Source organism: Bufo bufo, chromosome 5 (genome assembly GCF_905171765.1).
Source record: "Bufo bufo chromosome 5, aBufBuf1.1, whole genome shotgun sequence".
Lineage (NCBI taxonomy): Eukaryota > Metazoa > Chordata > Amphibia > Anura > Bufonidae > Bufo > Bufo bufo.
Genome location: NC_053393.1, coordinates 33,432,131 through 33,454,699, shown reverse-complemented (window position 1 = coordinate 33,454,699; position 22,569 = coordinate 33,432,131). Strand labels below are relative to the sequence as shown.

General features: G+C 41.8%; 1 protein-coding gene across 1 annotated transcript in view; it reads right to left on the bottom strand.

The window, feature by feature from the left end:
- ZFAT (zinc finger and AT-hook domain containing) overlaps positions 1–22,569 on the bottom strand; it is a 182,627-nt gene that overhangs the window by 16,047 nt on the left and 144,011 nt on the right. The window contains exons 14-15 of the mRNA XM_040431869.1: positions 8,877–8,995; positions 57–180 (exon numbers count right to left, since the gene is read on the bottom strand). Coding sequence (XP_040287803.1) covers positions 57–180; positions 8,877–8,995 — 243 coding nt within the window. The remainder of the gene's footprint in view (positions 1–56; positions 181–8,876; positions 8,996–22,569) is intronic.

Here is a 22,569-nt window from a genome sequence, read left to right as displayed (position 1 = left end):
GACGCTTTAGTATTCATTCGTCTTCCCAGGAAGACAGAACTTCACGCTCCACTTACTGGTTTCCGAGGTATAGCGGAGATCCTGGAGAGCGGCAACAGCTGTCTGTGTTCCCTGAACATCTGCTTCGGCTTCAGTGATATGAAGGAACTGGGTAGAGACCTCTTCTGTCACATCCGACTGCTAAACTCCGCACAATAAAAAAACGAGAACAGATGAGATATGCTGCAGAGATGACACCGTGTTTGTACGGGGAGAATCGTTATTTGTACTGTGGTTTGTATGGCGACGGCTCGTACAGTATCTCCAATTACAGCAATTAATTTGATACAAAGTGCACACAAGCTTCCTGGTAATGAAACATTGTTGCATTTATTCAATCAGTTGCTTAAAGGGGTTGTCTCATCATGGATGGTCGTCTCGCTAGGCTATGCCCCCATTGTCTTATAGGTGCGGGTCCCATTGCACCTATATTGAGGACGGAGCCCCACAAGTGAAGGAGGGCGCGCTGCACATGCGCTGGCTCGGCTATATCCGTCGGCCCCATAGAAATGAATGGGAGCGGGTGCTGCGCATGCGCGGTACGCTCCCATTTACTTCTATGCGGAGCCGGCTTGGTGGTGGTGTCCACAGGTTGTGTTTGGTATTGCAGCTCCGTTCCCTTTACTTCAATGGAGCTGAGCTGCAACACCAGACACAATCCAGGGACAGGTGTGGCATCGTTACTACAAGAAAGCAGCCATATTATTCTAATCCTGGACAGCGCTCTATGGGAATTTTAGAGAATTCTAAGATAAATGGGGGGGGGGGTGTCCTGTTCAGGATTGTCATCATCTCTTGGCCAGAGTGGAGAGCAGCTACGTAGAGCATCTCTTGCTCTGGAGGACTTGAAAGCAATGGGCCCGTTGTAATGCTTAATCTGCCCCTCTGGTGGCGCTGCAGAGAAACATAACACTTACTCAGGTTTCCATAAAAATTACAGCTGATCGGTGTGCGCTCCTTACGGTCACCTTTTTTTGTAAAGGGATAGGGATGGTCGAAAGGGGAGAACCCATTTAAGTAGACAGGTCTATTATGACCTTGGGACCCCAATTAGTGGGTATCAATTGTGCTCACTAAGCAGCCCCTGTAAATTGTAGGCTTTGAGCGTGGCAGGGACATGTCCGTCCTGAGCGCCGTCTCCGCACAGAGACCGTGACGGGTGTCTACTCACAGATTAGCCTTACTGAATGAAGCAGATCTACCGCATCCAAACTACAAACCCGCAGCAGAAAGCCAAAGGTTTATGGTGCAGAACTGGCCCGAAAATTATACACACGAAAATACTCTGTGTGAACCGACTCCAACACTTGGCACTGCTGACACCCTATAATGGAGCCCCTTGGAAGATATTTCAAAAAGACCCTTTATGGCACATCAGAAATGTTAAAAAACGTTTTAAAATATCTTAATCCTAAACTGAGACATAACCGTTTAATGTTACGGGCCTAAAACCCGTGGCTGCACTACAGAGACTTCCCACCTGGCTTGAGCAGTGGCAGGGTATAGGTATGGGACATCAAGGTAACTGGCGAGCTAAATTCAAAAGGTCCACATGGCAGCCCTGCACCTCTATGAAACTGAAAGAGGACACATTTTCAGCTCTCAGTAGTGCAGCCTAAGGCTTTGGGCCTGTAACTTCAAAAGCTCATATCTCAGCATAGAAGTGAGATATTAAAAAACTTTTTTCACATTTATATTGTGCACTGGAGGAGCTTTTATACGGGTATTATATTAGGTTTTGTCTAAACCAGGAATGCTCAACTTGCGGCCCTCCAACTGTTGCAAAACTACAAATCCCACAATGCCCTGCTGTAGGCTGATAGGTGTAGGCTGTTCGGGCATGCTGGGAGTTGTAGTTTTGCAACAGCTGGAGGGCCGCAAGTTGAGCATTCCTGGTCTAAACTTTTTTCCTGCTTCTCTCAAGGTCTAGCTCAGGGATGGCCAACCTGGGGCTCTCAAGCTGTTGTAAAACTACAACTCCCACCATGCCCTCCTGTAGGCAGTCTGGGAATGCCAGGAGTTTTGCAACAGCTGGAGAGATGCAGGTTGGCCATCCCTGGTCTAGTTTATCCTGAAGATGCAATACTTCTTATCTTGAATGATACAGGGAACATCTTGGGACAACTACAAAAACGTTCCGTCGATATCCGCCCGACACTGACGAGGGAAGGCGCATCAGATGAAAAAGACACAGAAAGTTGTAGACGCCATATTTACTCCGGCCGTTGTGTGCGCATTAATCACTGTCCTTAGATACCGCCGACCTGCAAGAGCTTATCTGACAACCCCCTGACAAGCCGTACATTCATCACCTGCCCTGCTCCGACCGGCCAGACCGCGCCAACACTGGGAACGCGCTCGCGCAGATGTGGTTTCTCCATAAGAGAGAAGAATCGTGCTGCACGATCATCAGATAGCGACACAGAATCCATTCCCAGAGGCCGGCGGAGGCTTAAAATCGACATCAATAAATCAGAGAGAAGGTCAAACAAAATGTCACATTTTCCCCCAATTCGGTGTCGCCCCTTATCTGATCTGCATTTTTCATCGCTGACAGTTACAATGTAACCAGCGGCGGCATTAGAATAATGATTTTCACATTCTGTATGCAAGATGGACGGAGGAAAAATAAAATCAATGTGCAAGTGTCTGAGAAAAATGACTAAGGATGGAAATGGCAAAAATGTAATAAGAGCGGAGGAGGCCGAGACCCATCCCCGTTAGAAATGGCAGGGCAACTGAGATTTAAAGGGGAACTCCATATAACTGTCACGGTCCCTCAGGTGACTGATGTCAGGAAATCAAGGAGATTGGCTGAGCGTGGAGGAATCTAACAGCCTCCTTGATTTCTCTTTATTCAGTGTTGATAGGGTTAAAGACCACTTCCCTTTTCTCAGCTGTTGCTCAGTGGTCATCACTTCTACCCTTTATAGTCTCACCCCACCCTTCTGACTATGCGGTAGATAGCTTCATTTGGGTTTGGCTGAGCTGGTGTGAGGTCGTCTCTGGTGTTCCTGTTCTTCCATCTCTACAGAAGTTAAGAGTCACATTTGTTTGTATTTGTTATATTCCCTGTTGTTTGTATCTGGGCCTAAGACAGAAACTTCCATTTGTCCATCTGGGGAGGAATGGGTTGTCTCTGGCCCTAACCTTTTCCAGGGCCCAATAGGGATTTAAAGGCCTAGGTATCCTTCTTATGAATATTCCTACCTTCAAGGTCTATTCATATTGATAGGCAGTCAGGGCCCGGATTAGGGTTGTCTAGGAGGTGGCCTGTTTCTTCTCTAGTTTCCAGGCTCAGTTACTGTTCCCCTTCCCTTCAGCCACGCCCGCCTGTGAAGGAGCCCAGCACCGCCTATGTCTCCTCCTTTCATCAACGATAGATAGCCGTAATCTCGCGATGCGCGAGCTCGCGCATGCGCAGTTCTTTCCCTGAGGCTACCAAAAAGGGGAAAGCAGTCGGCACTCCTCTGGCAGAGTCGTGGTGCACGCGTCCAGGGTATGAAAAGCCCACTTACAATATGGAACAGAAGACCGGCACTTCACAGGTGGAATCTTCAAACTTTTATTTCAGCATAGGAGGAAATAGCACAGATGCGACACGTGTTTCGGCTCAGGTGTGGGCCTTTGTCAAGCATAATGAACTACTGCATGAAACACATTTAAATAGGCCGCCTACATGGGCGTCGAACGTGATGAAGTCACATCACCATGGGAACGGAGATACAAATCATAAGGTGCAACAATTCTCTACATTGTTGCAACAAGGTACTATGCTGTATGTGATACAATTACATCTTTAAGAGTATTACAGAAAAGAGAAATCAATAGTAGACATGGGATACAATAAATCTAGAAATTACAATAAACATATTCAATGTAATGATAATAATAATCATCTATTTGAGAACTAAATAACCCACTGGCTGTCTCAAAATATCAACATATTAAATCTTGCTGCTCTTTTTTCTTTTTTCAGATGCTTCATTATTTTCATTTTCTCTGTGACTGAATGAATAAAGAATATATATAGTACATTAAAAATGTAATTACAGTAGAATTTCCTATTGGATCTTACAGGAATGCACTCAAATCATATTCTCGATTTAAACCTTTCGGTTCAATGGTCTGCAGGGTGTGAATCCAAAAACTTTCACGTTTTTTCAGTAATAGCAACCTGTTGCCACCTCTGCGTGGTGGCAGTACCTGCTCAATTATTTGAAACCTTAATTGTGAGACATTGTGAGCACACCTGTCAAAATGAAGGGGAACAGGCAATAGCAAATTTTTCTTACGTATGGTGGATTTGTGATTACTGAACCTGTCCTTCATTCTGACAGATGTCTCACCAATGTACAATAAGCCACAAGGGCATTTTAGCAGATATACAACAAAATTGCTATCGCAAGTGAAGAAACCTTTTACTGGAAATTTCTTACCAGTGTGCGGATGAAAAAAGGATTCGCCCTTAATTACCGCAGAACAGTGAACACACTGTAGACAGGGGAAAGTGCCTCTTTTTGGTGTGGAAAGAAAAAGTTGACGGGGCATGCTAGTAGTACCACCTATGTCCGCTTTTACAATAGTGTCCCTAATGTTCCTGGTTCTCTTATAGCAGATCATAGGGATATCATGGAATTTGGCAACATCTGGATAAGCTGAGCGCATAATCCCCCAGTGTTTATTAACCACATGACGAAACTTATTTATCCAGGGGTGATATTTGACAATAAACGGTAACCGCTTATTTTCAACATGGGGCTTAAATGTCTCAATCTTACATTTCTCTATCTCTGAATCTAAGAGGGGTTTAGGATATCCCCTTAGCAAGAATTTTTCTGCCATTTCATTGAATCTGACCTCCCTCACTAATGGATCTGACACAATCCTCTTGATACGCTTAAATTGTGAGGAGGGTAAAGACCTTTTCACCGCCGGTGAATGGTTGCTGGAGTAGTACAACAAACTGTTCTTATCCGTTTTTTTGATGTATAAATCAGTCTGTACACAACCATCGTGACCCTTTATCACCAAAGTATCTAAAAAATTAATTTTGTCATGGTCATGCTGCACTATAAAGCACAACTCGGGCCATATATTGTTAATGTACTGGGTAAATTTTTCCAAGGACTCAATGCCGCCCCGCCATACGCAAAAAATGTCGTCTATAAAACGACGCCAGGCAATACACGATTGTTTATATAATGGATTTACGTATATGAATTTCTCCTCAAGCCACGACATATAGCTATTTGCGTACGGCGGTGCGGCATGCGAGCCCATCGCGGTACCCCGTTTCTGCTGAAAGAATGTGTCCTGGAACAGAAAATAATTTTCCTGTAAAGTCAGTGCCAATAATTGTAGAAAAAATTGTTTTTCTTGACTAGAATATTCTGACTGTTCCAGGATCCATTCTACGGCAGTAAGACCTTTTGTGTGCTCAATAGATGTGTAAAGACTGCACACATCAAATGTTACCAATAAATCTCCTACCTCAAGACGTAAATTTTTAATGTCTAACAAAAATTGATTAGTGTCAAGTACAAAAGATGGCATTTTTTTCGTTAATGGGGTGAGGACTTTTTCAATCAACATGGCTGGTGCAGATAAGATGGAGTCATTTGATGCTACAATGGGCCGTCCCGGGGGGGCTGTCATACATTTGTGAATTTTAGGCAGCGTGTATAAAACTGGTGTGACAGGATGTTGATTTATCAGAAATTGACACAATTTTTCATCGAGCAGACCCAATTCTTTGTATGTGTGAACAATACTGGTTAATTTACGTTTAATATCATAAACAGGGTCTCTATTTAGAGGTTGATAAGTATCTCTGTCGGACAGTTGTGTCAAAATTTCTGAGATGTAGTACTCTCTATCCAGCATAACTAGAGAGCCACCTTTATCTGCTGGTTTAAAAATGACAGATTTGTCATCCAGTATACTGCGTAATGCCTGTCTCTCTTCCTTTGACAAATTATGCGCTATAGTTAAACCATCATGTTGTATATCAGACAAAATAGCATCAAAATCCCTTTGCACCAGAGATATGCACAATGTCTCACAATTAAGGTTTCAAATAATTGAGCAGGTACTGCCACCACGCAGAGGTGGCAACAGGTTGCTATTACTGAAAAAACGTGAAAGTTTTTGGATTCACACCCTGCAGACCATTGAACCGAAAGGTTTAAATCGAGAATATGATTTGAGTGCATTCCTGTAAGATCCAATAGGAAATTCTACTGTAATTACATTTTTAATGTACTATATATATTCTTTATTCATTCAGTCACAGAGAAAATGAAAATAATGAAGCATCTGAAAAAAGAAAAAAGAGCAGCAAGATTTAATATGTTGATATTTTGAGACAGCCAGTGGGTTATTTAGTTCTCAAATAGATGATTATTATTATCATTACATTGAATATGTTTATTGTAATTTCTAGATTTATTGTATCCCATGTCTACTATTGATTTCTCTTTTCTGTAATACTCTTAAAGATGTAATTGTATCACATACAGCATAGTACCTTGTTGCAACAATGTAGAGAATTGTTGCACCTTATGATTTGTATCTCCGTTCCCATGGTGATGTGACTTCATCACGTTCGACGCCCATGTAGGCGGCCTATTTAAATGTGTTTCATGCAGTAGTTCATTATGCTTGACAAAGGCTTTTTCCCTGAGGCTGATGCCAGCACAGGGAAGGAACACTATACCGGCACTACGCATCGCGAGATTACGGCAATCTATCGTTGATGAAAGGAGGAGACATAGGCGTGCTGGGCTCCTTCACAGGCGGCGTGGCTGGGCACAAGTAAGGTTAGTGCAGCCCCTTGGACACATTCAACACTCATTTGCATATCTATAAAATCCTTTTTTAAAGAAATTAAAACCACACAGCCCTATAGGACACATATATTGCGAACATGCTAGCGGCGATCTAGCCGTGCATGTCCGTATCTCTATAGCCCCAAACCTGATGACAGAATCCCTTTAAATGTTCTGGAATATCAGAAGGACAGACAGTAAAAATATGGAACAGGAAAAGTCTTTCTGGGAGAAAATATGAGCAATATTCAGCATTTTACAAACCAGTACCTGGATCTGAACACTTTTGTAATTGCATCAAATTAAAAATTTATTATAGCCACTGAGTTATTCAATAAAATGTATCTGTATAGCGCCACCTGCTGCCTGTGCTTTTCCTAATTTCGCTGTCCACCTCAGTAACATCGCTAGGGTGGTCGTACATGCTCAGTTCCATTCTTCAACTTCCACAAGCTGGAACTACTGTTGGAAGCTATGACAGAAAGAGAAATGTGGCAGAAAGGACACGCCGCCTGAGCTGCAGCAGAAAGGACGTGCCCCCTGAGCTATCAGCTCGTGAGTTGGACCGCAGAGTGAAGGCAAAAGGGCCAACAAGTGCTAAGCATCTCTGGGAACTCCTTCAAGACTGTTGGAAGACCATTTCAGGGGACTACCTCTTGAAGCTCATCAAGAGAATGCCAAGAGTGTGCAAAGCAGTAATCAAAGCAAAAGGTGGCTACTTTGAAGAACCTAGAATATGACATATTTTCAGTTGTTTCACACTTGTTTGTTATGTATATAATTCCACATGTGTTAATTCATAGTTTTGATGCCTTCATAGTCATGAAAATAAAGAAAACTCTTTGAATGAGAAGGTGTGTCCAAACTTTTGGTCTGTACTGTATATATTTCATATCTACTAGTGTTTTCCCGGCTTTGTAAAAATTTCTGATAATCTTGCAGAACTGTCCTAAAATCAATTGCAGAATTACAGTATAAAGTTTTCTGGGTAAGGCTGCGTTCACACCGTCAGTGTTTGATCAGTGAATTTCCATCAGTGATTGCGAGCCAAAGCCAGGAGTGAAACATACACAGAGATGAGGTATAAGGGAAAGATTTGCACCTGTTCTGTGCCTTTAAGGGCTGATGCACACGACCGTATTCCCTCCGAGACGCACGGTCCGTGAGCGGGCCATATGTCCCGGAGCGGTATACATCGTGCGAATGGGAGCGCACAGCATCATAGGTTACTATGATACTGTGCGCATCGGGCCGCCCGCGGGACTATTGTCCTGCACTCATATGATCAGTAATCTATGATGCTGTGCGCACGATGTATGCCGCTCCGGGACATATGGCTCGCTCACGGACCGTACGTCTCGGAGGGCATACGGTCAAAACTGCTGACAGATGACAGAAGGAAATGTGTCACCAAACATTTAATTTGCCAGTAAAACCAGATGGCGACATATAATATTTTTTTCTAATCTGTTTTTATTTTCTGATTACAGATTTTTTTTATTCCATTTCCAGAACATGATTATGGGGGCGGCCATCTTGTCTTAGCAGCATTAAGAGAATTGCTTTACGGCAGCCCCATGGTCCCTAGACACAATGGTCAGGAGGGGACCTTAGTGACTTTTATGGGAGAGTTATCTGGGCCTGGTCTGTGACCTGTGCAGAGGTCACTGTACAAGGAAGGAATAGATAATCTCTGACAATCCTCTATTGTGAATGGGGGATCCAGTCTTATCTATACACAGAGGTGGTATCATTACAGGTAGGATGAGAATGACAGATAAGCAGATAGCTACAATAAAGTGATCTGTACAGACCAAGAAGTGGCGCCTGCTATTAGGGCTTAGTGGTCACTGTGAAAACTGCAGGATTTTATGGTATGGAAAATGTAAAACATTATCAAAAACTGTTTAAAAATAGATTGAAAACTAAAAATGTGATTTAAAGGACAGGTCATTTTCTGATGACACATTGACATGAAATGGCTACGTGCATATCCTAAGCTCTTACCTCCCACCCGGCGTCTTTGTCGTTCTCCACCAGTTTCAGGCCGTGCTTGCTCTTCAGATGTCTGTTGAACTCCCACTTGGTGCCGTAGACAAAGCTGCACACGGGGCACTTTATTCCGCCTGAACCAAGAGAAGAGAACAGAAGAGGCGTCACCACAAAGCTGATAAAAGATCCTCTGGACATATTCTGTGTGAATACAAAGCGGAGCGAACAGGACGACAATAACGTAGGTCATAGGACCACCGTACGCCTCCGATATCAAGGGAGCACATAAAAGAACACCGATAATATGCATCTGGGAGCTGAGAACATTCAAGAACATTTCCAAAAGGTGAAGCACTACATGGAGGACATCAGCGGCCGCCCACGATTTACCCACTGACCACAGAAAAAAAGCTGAGGCTCCATACAATAGTGATGACACTTTCTTAATATGCAAATTAGGCCACTGGTGCAATGAGGGCGTCACCATTGCTCTTGTTGCATCCAAGTTCTGTTCTTTTCAGTTGCTGGCCCCGTCACTCAAAGCTGCAGCCACAGAAAGAAGTGGAGCTTGGGTGCAACAAGAGCAATAGTGACGCCCTCATTGCACCAAATATTCTACAAATAACCACTCAAAAATACCAGAGGAGATCCTTAACATAAGATGTCTGACACAGAATCGGATAAAGCCTTCCATTATGTCCAAAGAAAACGGCTGTCATACATTGCAGCATTATAACAGATACTTATTTGTTCATACAGTAGAAGGTAGTAATATAGTAGTTATATTCCTCTACATAGGAGCAGTATTATAGTAGTTATATTCTTGTACATAGGAGGCAGTATTATAGTAGTTATATTCTTGTACATAGGAGCAGTATTATAGTAGTTATATTCTTGTACATAGGAGCAGTATTATAGTAGTTATATTCTTGTACATAGGAGGCAGTATTATAGTAGTTATATTCCTGTACATAGGTGACGGTATTATAGTAGTTATATTCTTGTACATAGGAGGCAGTATTATAGTAGTTATATTCTTGTACATAGGAGGCGGTATTATAGTTGTTATATTCTTGTACATAGGAGCAGTATTATAGTAGTTATATTCTTGTACATAGGAGCAGTATTATAGTAGTTATATTCTTGTACATAGAAGCAGTATTATAGCAGTTATATTCTTGTACATAGGAGAAGAATTCTAGTAGTTATATTCTTGTACATAGGAGCAGTATTATAGTAGTTATATTCTTGTACATAGGAGCAGTATTATAGTAGTTATATTCTTGTACATAGGAGCAGTATTATAGCAGTTATATTCTTGTACATAGGAGGCAGTATTATAGTAGTTATATTCTTGTACATAGGAGGCAGTATTATAGTAGTTATATTCTTGTACACAGGAGCAGTATTATAGTAGTTATATTCTTGTACATAGGAGCAGTATTATAGTAGTTATATTCTTATACATAGGAGCAGTATTATAGTAGTTATATTCTTGTAGATAGGAGCAGTATTATAGTAGTTATATTCTTATACATAGGAGCAGTATTATAATAGTTATATTCTTGTAGATAGGAGCAGTATTATAATAGTTATATTCTTGTACATAGGAGGCAGTATTATAATAGTTATATTCTTGTACATAGGAGCAGTATTATAGTAGTTATATTCTTGTACATAGGAGCAGTATTATAGTAGTTATATTCTTGTACACAGGAGAAGTATTATAGTAGTTATATTCTTGTACATAGGAGCAGTATTATAGTAGTTATATTCTTGTACATAGGAGCAGTATTATAGTAGTTATATTCTTGTACATAGGAGAAGAATTCTAGTAGTTATATTCTTGTACATAGGAGCAGTATTATAGTAGTTATATTCTTGTACATAGGAGCAGTATTATAGTAGTTATATTCTTGTACATAGGAGCAGTATTATAGTAGTTATATTCTTGTACATAGGAGCAGTATTATAGTAGTTATATTCTTGTACATAGGAGCAGTATTATAGCAGTTATATTCTTGTACATAGGAGGCAGTATTATAGTAGTTATATTCTTGTACATAGGAGCAGTATTATAGTAGTTATATTCTTGTACATAGGAGGCAGTATTATAGTAGTTATATTCTTGTACATAGGGGCAGTATTATAGTAGTTATATTCTTGTATATAGGAGGCAGTATTATAGTAGTTATATTCTTGTACATAGGAGCAGTATTATAGTAGTTATATTCTTGTACATAGGAGCAGTATTATAGTAGTTATATTCTTATACATAGGAGCAGTATTATAGTAGTTATATTCTTGTAGATAGGAGCAGTATTATAGTAGTTATATTCTTATACATAGGAGCAGTATTATAATAGTTATATTCTTGTAGATAGGAGCAGTATTATAATAGTTATATTCTTGTACATAGGAGGCAGTATTATAATAGTTATATTCTTGTACATAGGAGCAGTATTATAGTAGTTATATTCTTGTACATAGGACCAGTATTATATTAGTTATGTTCTTGTACATAGGAGCAGTATTATAGTAGTTATATTCTTGTACATAGGAGCAGTATTATAGTAGTTATATTCTTAATCAAATTTCTTTTTATTGAAGAAAACGCAAATAGTCATGTGACAATTCAATCACTTAAATACCAGGCGCAGCTGGACAAATGCTTATTCACTAAGCGCATCAATTCAAGTACAGTGGAGACATGACTCAATAATACATTAACATGTGCATAAAAGTAATTAATATGGAAAAATAGAGACAAGACATGGGAAGAGGGGAGGGGGAAAAGGAGGTAAGGGGGGGGGGGGGGTAATAGATGTCTATCATATGCTTCGTGTGAATCTAGAAGTTACGATTAAGCTTCCAGGGGGACCATGTTTTGATAAACTTTGCTCTAGAGTGAGTCTCCCAGTGTGCAAGCTCCTCAAACCGGTAAAGCTGATCCACCTTCTCGGTCCACATCAAGAGGGATGGAGGAGAATCATTTCTCCATAACAATGGAATCAATAGGCGAGCTGCTGTTATAAGCATAGTCGGTAGATTTGACCTTGAGGGGGTCAGCGTGTCATTAGGACACCATAACATTAGGAGTTTTGCCTCTATTCTAACCTGGTTTTTACAGGTCTTATTTATAGTAGTTTCGATCTCTATCCAGAAAGGCCGGATCTTTTCACAATTCCACCATATATGAGAAAGAGAACCAACATCTCCTCCGCACCTCCAGCAATGGTCGGGGATATCAGAATTGATCTTATGTAGATATTCTGGTGTTTTATACCATCTCGTGAGCAATTTGTAGGAGTTAGCTTGTATCTTAATGCAACGGTTGAATCCGTGTGAGTGTGTGAGGATAAAAGCTTTCTCAGGTTCTGACAAAGTTATGGATAACTCCTTCTCCCAAGCTGAGAGAAACCATAGATCTGGAGGGGCGGAGGAGAGCAGCTCCTTGTATAATGTGGAGAGAGGCTTCCGCGGGCGTTGGCCTACTGAAATCTTCCCCTCCATCCATGAGGGATCATTTGTGGGTCGTGGGACCTTTTCAATAAGCTTTAGGTCCTTTTTAAAGGCCATAACTGCCAAAAAGGAAGCCTTTTGGACCTTTGGAAGAGCAAAAACATCACTCCAATTTAAAGCACCAGACTCAGATATAATATCTTGTAACCTTAAGCTAGATAGTAGGGCCCAAATTCCTGATGGTGCAGTGGTGGCGGGATGAATATGGGCCTGAAGCAGGTGCAGGGGGATATTCATACTAGGGAACTTAAGGACTGAGGCCTGATATAATTTCGACCACTCTAGCAGTAAGCCCTTCCACAAAGGCGAGGCATAAATGTTATTAGCAGTACTTTTCCGCAAACCCCATAAGACCAGCTTATCTTTATAGGTGAGCATATCACACTCCAATTGGGAGGCAAGATTGAGAGGGCGCCAGGAGAGGAGGCTTAGAGCTCTGCTTATCATTGACGCTTTATAATAAAGGTATATGTCTGGCAGGCCGAAACCTCCCAATCTTCTCTCCCGAGTGAGGGTGGTGTATGCTATATTCTTGTACATAGGAGCAGTATTATAGTAGTTATATTCCTCTACATAGGAGCAGTATTATAGTAGTTATATTCTTGTACATAGGAGCAGTATTATAGTAGTTATATTCTTGTATATAGGAGCAGTATTCTAGTAGTTATATTCTTGTACATAGGAGCAGTATTATAGTAGTTATATTCTTGTACATAGGAGCAGTATTATAGTAGTTATATTCTTATACATAGGAGGCAGTATTATAGTAGTTATATTCTTATACATAGGAGGCAGTATTATAGTAGTTATATTATTGTACATAGGAGGCAGTATTATAGTAGTTATATTCTTGTACATAGGAGGCAGTATTATAGTAGTTATATTCCTCTACATAGGAGCAGTATTATAGTAGTTATATTCTTGTACATAGGAGCAGTATTATAGTAGTTATATTCTTGTACATAGGAGCAGTATTATAGTAGTTATATTCTTGTACATAGGAGGCGTATTATAGTAGTTATATTCCTCTACATAGGAGCAGTATTATAGTAGTTATATTCTTGTACATAGGAGGCGTATTATAGTAGTTATATTCCTCTACATAGGAGCAGTATTATAGTAGTTATATTCTTGTACATAGAAGGCAGTATTATAGTAGTTATATTCTTGTACATAGGAGGCAGTATTATAGTAGTTATATTCCTGTACATAGGAGGCAGTATTATAGTAGTTATATTCTTGTACATAGGATGTAGTATTATAGAAGTTATATTCTTGTACATAGGAGCAGTATTATAGTACTTATATTCTTGTACATAGGAGGCAGTATTATAGTAGTTATATTCTTGTACATAGGAGCAGTATTATAGAAGTTATATTCTTGTACATAGGAGCAGTATTATAGTAGTTATATTCTCGTACATAGGAGGCAGTATTATAGTAGTTATATTCTTGTACATAGGAGGCAGTATTATAGTAGTTATATTCTTGTACATGGGAGGCAGTATTATAGTAGTTATATTCTTGTACATGGGAGGCAGTATTATAGTAGTTATATTCTTGTATATAGGAGCAGTATTATAGTAGTTATATTCTTGTACATAGGAGCAGTATTATAGTAGTTATATTCCTGTACATAGGAGGCGTATTATAGTAGTTATATTCCTCTACATAGGGAGCAGTATTATAGTAGTTATATTCTTGTACATATGAGGCAGTATTCATAGGTACAAATCTGCTGACAGATGCCCTTTAATGAGACCCTACCTTAAAATATACCCTGTTGCAGAACCCGGCAGTTTATACTTTGTCAGTCTAAGCTCATTTGCAGTTTTCCAGGTCTTCTTTCTTCATTTTCCAGTAGTAGATTTACTCTTTAAAGGCAAGTTGTGAAATCTTAACCTGATAGTGACCAAGCGCTATATTATAGATATACACACACACACGTCGCTTAGTCACAGGCTTTATTCCGGAGCACTGTAAAAAATACTGGGCTCTGATCAAGCGGGCACAGTAGCAGGGGCCTGGTTGTTACTGACAACAGGGCCCATGCTGTATCCGCCAGCATCAGTGAAGACAGAGGGGACTGATGGCTGCTAAGAAAGCCCAATGCCTTACACAGGCCTCGGAGCCTGCCAGCTACGGAAGCCTATGAGACCCAGCCCGCAGGCTGGATCTCATAGGCACACTGTCAGTGTAATACTGATAGTGTAAAACATTACAATACAGCATGCATTGTAATGTATAGTAAAGGGAATCCGTGTCACGCTCTATTGTGGGAGGGAAACCCCCACACCGAACATAGGAGGGAAACGGAAATAAGGCCTGAAAACTAGGGAAGGAAGATGGACACCTCCTAGTGGAAACCCTAATCAAAGCCCTGACTGGCTACCAGTATGAACAGACCCCAGAAGTAGGTGAGTTCATACACAGGAATACCTAAAGGACCCTGGTACTAATGACAGGAAAGAGACATCCTGCTCCTCCAAAAGGAAGGATGAACGGAGTCTCCCTGAGGCCTAATACAAAACAAGGAAATGTAACAAACAGAAAAGCCAAAATACAAAGGGAAAGGTAACACTTAACTTACTAGAAGCTATGGCAGCACCAGGAACTCAGCTGAGATCCAAACACCAGCTATCCACAGATCCAACTAAAGCTATAAACCGCACAGCATTGTGGGAGGAACAACTATAAATGGGGAAAGTTAAATGACCACAATAGCAACACCTGGAAGGTAAGGGTGCGGCCAGTGCCAGAAACAACACAGACGCCTACTGATCCACAAGGTAAAAATTTCAAACCAAACCATTTGTTGCCAGTCTCAAAGATCTCCTGCCACTCACTGTGCAGGGACGTCCGTATGTCTCTGTACGTCCGTGACAATCAATGTTCTGTCCTCAGATGCAAATCCAGTTGTTTCCTTGTGTTGATCAGTTGGGACATTGCAATTTACCGGTGTTGTATTTCATCTGCATTATATTGTGTGGTAACAGCACCATCTAGTGGTGAGTTTGTGTATTTTGTTTGCCTCGGTTCCCAGTGCATTATGGGTACTTCCTGGTTCTGCGCGTCTTGAGCTGGTTTAGAAGCAACCACCATTTTAGGTCTGTGTGAGAAGCCGCTCTCTCACTTGTTTTTCCTGCTCATCATCTGTTTTTTCAGCCTGTTACAAGTATAGTCTGTAAGGACACTATCTATGTGACATTACACTGTAGTTTATTAGATGTTTCTCGTATTTGATAGCTCATTGTCATTGTATTACCTCATGTACTGTATGTATAGCAGATATTCTGTATTCATGCCATGTACTATGAATATTTATGTTCTGAAATACTTCTGTTCTATTCTGTAGTTTCACCTTTCCTGTCACAGTCTACTGGCAATAAAAGAAGGTTAAAGCGGCAGAGTCTTTTTCTTATGAAGACAGGGGGTTTAGCTACATGTCAGATTACACACCGTGTAACATGTATGAGGACAAGCTCAGAAGATCAGACTATGCAGAGCCCGCCATTATCCACGCAGAGCCAGCCACGGATATCGCAGCAGCCTCCTAACAGTCGCACTGAATATCAGACTATACGGAGCCCGCCATTAGCTACGCAGAGCCTACTTACGGATATTGCAGCAGTCTCCCAACAGTCACACCTTGTCTAACAGTCGAGCATCTTCAGTCAAGACAAGGTCTCAGATAAGTGGCTCTAACAGGACATCGATCGGAGAAGCTGCCGCCATTGCCCGCGCAAAAGCAGAAGCTGCGAAGGCAGAATCCACCTTCACAGAACAAGAGATGCAGATAAAGCTAAGAGAAGCTTCACCGAGTATGGAGACCGCGCAACTTGAAGCAACTCTAGTAAAACTCGCCGCTGAGAAAGAGACAGCAGCTGCCATAGCAGAAGCAGAATTTCTAGAAGCCAAGGAACTTCTAGAAACCAAGAGTCATCGCAGCATCGTCCAGCCAGAACTTGAATTCCAAGATCCAGAACAGCGAACCTTACGTCTATCAACATTCCAAGTCAGACGACGACCCGGATCCACAGCTTTAGGCTACATTCACACGTCAGTATTTTTCTATAATCCGATTTTCTGTCCGTTTTTTGCGGATCCGTTGTTCCTGAAAATGTTTCCGTATGTCATCCGTTTTTTGCGGATCCGCAAAAAAACGGAAACATGTATAAATTTCAATAAGCAAATAAAGTTGTTTGGATTTCTTTAAAAAAAAAAAAAAATTTAAATTTAAATTTCCAGGAATGGATTCCGTATAAAACGGATGACATACGTAATGACATCCGAATGTCTTCCGTTTTTTGCGGATCCATTGACTTTGTATTGTACCAGGATCCGATTTTTCAGGAAAAGAATAGGACATGTTTTATATTTAAACGGACATGCGGAACGGAACAACGGAAACGGACAGCACACATTGTGCTGTCCGTTTTTTTTCCAGGACCCATTGAAAATGAATGGGTCCGGATCTGTTCCAGAAAAAACGGAACAGATCAGGAAAGAAAAAACGGACGTGTGAATGGACCCTAATACAAATCGGTTTATTGACAAGCCAAGCCAACATGCTTATTCGGATCATCGGAAAGTCGACTGAGAATACACATCAGAGTGAAACCTGCTACAACAACAACTTCTCTCCAGAACAGAGAATCAGAAATCGGACCCTGCTTAAAGAGATGCCCTTCGCTTCAGAACGGTATTACACAGACCGGATTAAACCAGAGACTTCCGACAGGTATGGCCGTGCACCACACATTCACTCTGACAACACAACACCAGCCGGTTCCAGCGCCAATCAAGCCACAATGGACTTTGCCAGGTTCCTTGTTCGACGTGAGCTGGTCACCAAGGGACTTGTAAAGTTCAGCGACCGCGCTGAGAACTATAGAGCTTGGCGAGCTTCCTTCCAAAATGCCACCAGAGACTTACTGTATTTTTCGCTTTATAAGACGCACCTAATGATAAGACGCACCTAGAGTTCTGAGGAGGAAAATAAGAAAAAAAATATTTTGAACCAAAAGGTGTGCTTTTGGTGGGTTTTGAACTAATGGGGGGACCTGTGGATGACGCACTGTTATGGGGGGACCTGTGGATGACGCACTGTTATGGGGGGACCTGTGGATGACGCACTGTTATGGGGGGGACCTGTGGATGACGCACTGTTATGGGGGGACCTGTGGATGGCGCACTGTTATGGGGGGACCTGTGAATGACGCACTGTTATGGGGGATCGGTGGATGACGCACTGTTATGGGGGATCTGTGGATGACGCACTGTTATGGGGGATCTGTGGATGACGCACTGTTATGAGGGGGATGTGTGGATGATACACATATAGCATCTTATGTAATGGGGGTCACTATTCACACAGGGACAATATACTGTGACACATATGATACTGTGACCAGCATAAGATGATCTTATGCTGGTCACAGTATCATATGTGTCACAGTATATTGTCCCTGTGCGAATAGTGACCCCCATTACACCACAGGGCAATATGTAAAATCTTTTATTGGCTCTGCTTTCTTCTATAACAGTACTCGCTATAAAAGCAGCGGTCCGGCCAGCACGTGACGTCACTCACTCAGTCAGTCACGCTCCTGCCAGCTTCATTAATGAAGTGGAAGGAGCATGACCGAGAGAGTGACGTCACGCGCCGGCTGGACCGCTGCTTTCATAGTGAGCACTGTTATAGAAGAAAGCAGAGTGTAATGAAGCAGTTTTCATATGTAAAGTCTGTAATCTTCCAGCAGTGTCTCTGCTATAAACTAGGGCAATTCTCTGTAGTAGTACAACTCACTATAAAAGCGGCAGGCAGGGCGGCAGCGTAATCTCGCGACGCTCACTCATTCACGCTCCTGCTCCTCCTTCATGAATGAAGTGGGAGGAGCGCGAAAAATACGATAGGTCCTTCATGTAGTGAGGAATTGGATCTCCTGGTAAAATGGCTGGGAAGTGAGTCCGCCGAACACGCTAAAAGGATTAGAGACATCTATGTAAATTATCCAGACGTTGGTCTAAAAAGGGTCTGGGATAGACTTGATGAGGTTTATGGTGCAGCAGAGGTCATAGAAAGCGCCTTATTTAAGAGAATTGAGGACTTTAAAAAAATAGCAAACAAAGGCTATTCAAAGCTTAGGGAGTTAAGTGACTTATTAATGGAGCTGAGTGTAGCAAAGGCAGAAGGAGATCTGGTGGGATTGACATTCCTTTACACTGCGAGAGGTGTGAATCCCATAGTTCAGAAGCTTCCATACAACCTGCAAGAGAAGTGGGTCATGTATGGTTCTCGGTATAAACAGACTTATAATGTACCATTTCCTCCATTTAATGTATTTGTAGATTTTGTCTCTGAACAAGCAAAAATCAGAAATGATCCTAGCCTTGATTTCATGATGTCATGTGCCACTACCTCAGTCAGTAAACCTCGTAGGGCAACGGTGGAGGTCCACAAAATTAACATTTCTTCCACAGGTTCAGTCCATAAAGAGTTCAGGTTCAGTCCATAAAGAGTTCAGCTCCTATCAAGGAGGAGACAAACCCAAAGGACCAGAGCAGACAGTGTCCCTTACACAGGAAGCCTTATTCCCTACTTAAGTGCAGAACCTTCAGGGAGAAGTCATTGGAAGACCGCAAGACCTTCATCAAGGAGAACAACATCTGTTTTAAATGCTGCTCTTCAACTTCACCAGGGACTGTCAGGTTAGTACAAAGTGTGCTGAATGTGACAGCACAGATCATAACACAGCTCTACACCCTGGGCCACCATCGTGAGCTTCACCCAAAACCCAAGAGCATAGCAGGGAGCTGAAAGACACAAATACTGACACTCTGGCAGTTACTTCTAAATGTACAGAGGTCTGCAGAGGCCTCATAGGAGGCAGGTCCTGCTCTAAAATCTCCCTAGTGAGAGTTTACCCAGCAGAGGACCGAGGCAAAGCCATCAAAGTGTATGCAATTCTAGATGATCAAAGTAACAAGTCGTTAGCGAAGTCTACCTTCTTTGATAGCTTCGACATCAGACGACCCAGTGCCCCATGCTCTCTAAAAATTTGCGCTGGTACTGTGGAAACAGCCGGAAGGAGGGCAAGCGGCTTCATAGTTGAGTCCAGCGATGGTCAAGTGCGTCTGCCTTTACCAACTATACTGGAATGTAACCAGATTCCTGACAACAGGTCTGAGATACCCACACCAGAAGTAGCAGCGCATCAGCCTCACCTGAAGCGTATAAGAACCTTGATCCTGAAGCTCAGATAGTCTTACTCCTCGGAATGGATATCCTACAGGTCCACAAGGTTAGACAGCAAATCAATGGACCTCACAACGCTCAATATGCCCACAGACTTGACCTAGGATGGGTCATTGTAGGAGAAGTCTGTTTGGGAGGTGTACACAAAACAACAGTAGTCAACAGCATGCTTATCAGTACACTTGAGAATGGACGTCTATCTCTTCTCCAACCATGCGAAAATCCCTTCTTCATCAAGGAACTGCCTCAAACTACGTCATCACCAGGTACCTTTGCACCTACGATGATTTAATCTGGGATGGCAATCAAGACCACCTGATATCCACAGTCTTCCGCAAGACTAAAGAAGACAATCGTATGGCGATGTTATTCAAAGATAGACTGTTCCTAGATATAATGGAGCAGGGAATGGTGCAGGACAAAACAAAAAGCTGGGTTGCACCTCTACCCTTTAAGCCTCAAAGACCACGCTTACCCAACAATAGAGAACAAGTTTTCAAACAATTCGTCTCTCTCAGGCACAGCCTACGAAGTAAACCTGAGATGAGAGATCACTTCTTTACCTTCATGGAAAAGATATTCCAGAACAGTGCAGAGCGAGCACCCATACTTCGAGACTCGGAAGAGCGCTGGTATGTACCTACCCATGTTCGACTCAAGTGCCAAGTATGAAGGCATATCATTGAATGACGTTTTGCTGTCAGGCCCAGATCTAAACAACAAGCCCATAGGAGTGCTCCGTTTTTTGCAGAGACTCTGTTGCATTCACGGCTGATATCCAACAGATGTTCCATTGCTTCCTAGTTAAAAAGGAACATAGAAATTTCTTGAGATTCCTATAGTTCAAGGACAACGATTCCTCTAAAGATGTTACAGAGTATCGTATGAAAGTTCACATCTTCAGCAATAGTCTTTCTCCTGCAGTTGCCATCTATGGATTAAGACGTGCGGCTCAGAAAGTAGAAGAGAAGTACGGAGCGGATGTCAGACTTTTTGTAGAGAAGGGCTTCTAGGTGGATGACTGTCTGAAATCAATGCCCTCAGATGAGACTGCAATCAGTCTTCTTAAAAGAACCCAGGAGATGCTCTCTCTGTCTAACCTGAGGCTACACAAGATCGCTTCTAATAGCCAGAAATTGATGAAAGCCTTTCCTTCTCAGGACCATTCAGATGATTTAAAAGATTTAGACCTAGGCTGTGACTCACCTCCGATGCAAAGGAGCCTTGGCCTACTCTGGGACATAAAAGCTGATACTTTCACTTTCAAGGTTAGCAGAGAAGAAAAACCCTTTAATCGTAGAGGAGTACTGTCAGCCATAAGCAGTTTATATGACCTATTGGGATTTGCAGCTCCTATACTCATCAAAGGTAAAGCTATGTTAAGAGACTTCACCAGAGAAACGTCGCGACATTAAATTCCCAAAGATCTTTACAGGAGTCGATGGAGACAAGTACAGTGTCTCTCAAACTCGTTCTGGGACAAGTGGAAAAAGCAATTCATTACCACTCTGCAACCGAGGAGAAAGTGGCAAACCAGCAAGCCTAACCTCCAGGCCGGCGATGTGGTACTAATGAAAGACTGCCAGTCACGAAGAAACGAGTGGCCGTTAGGTCTTGTTACTAAGACATTCCCAAGTAAAGACGGAATTCTACGCAAGGTAGAATTGAAAATACGGAGACAGGGAGAGACCAAATTGTTCCTCAGACCAGTAGGTGGAACTCGTTCTACTGTTTGCACCCAACGAATACAATAGTGACGTCGGCTGACGTCAAGCGGGGAGTGTTCTGTCCTCAGATGCAAATCCAGTTGTTTCTGTGTGTTTATCAGTTTGGACATTGCAATTTGCCTGTGTTGTATTTCATCTGCATTATATTGTTTGTGCATTTTGTTTGCCTCAGTTCCCAGTGCATTATGGGTAATTCCTGGTTCTTTGTGTCTTGAGCTGGTTTAGAAGCAACCACCATTTTAGGTCTGTGTGAGAAGCCGCTCTCTCACTTGTTTTTCCTGCTCATCATCTGTTTTTTCAGCCTGTTACAAGTATAGTCGGTAAGGACACTATGTGACATTACACTGTAGTTTATTAGATGTTTCTCGTATTTGATAGCTCATTGTCATTGTATTACCTCATGTACTGTATGTATAGCAGATATTCTGTATTCATGCCATGTACTATGAATATTTAAGTTCTGAAATACTACTGTTCTATTCTGTAGTTTCACCTTTCCTGTCACAGTTGTGAGAGATGGGCTTTATATCTCTATATAATGTGGTGTGAACATTCTGTAGTACACACTTTTGTCCACTAGATGGCAGCAAACCATATGTATGAGAAGGTCAATAAGGGAGGGGGAAAATGGGGATTACATTACAGTTTTAAAATATATCTATGAACTCAGTTGAAGATGCTCAAACCACTCCTATCAGGTTAAGGAGCCAATAGTCTCTTCTTAAGGAACACCCCTTTTGTGATGTCATGTCCGCTATTTAAGTCAATGTAATGTGAATAAAGTGCGCCTCTTCTACCATGGCTCAGGGGGGGAATGAGAAGATGCTTTCATTAAACCAACTGTGTGTCTGGTCTCATTATGAAAGCAGTATGGTGTACACATACTTATACTTCTAATTGATTTGGCACCACACAAACAAGATGAGAAGTGCATTAAATGTGCTGACACAGTTTACTAGCAGTAAAGAGAAGGTTACAGCTGCACAGTCTTTTTCTTATGAAGACAGGGGGTTTAGCTACATGTCAGATTACACACCGTGTAACATGTATGATGACAGTTTAATCAGACCCCCAAAAGTTCCATAGTGACTAGTGGGTAACAAGAAAAAGTAAAAAAAAAAAAAAAAAGAAAGGGTTTTAGAAAACCGCCCAGCTCAATATAAATATTACATGATCTACACCGTCAGGTGAATGGGGTAAA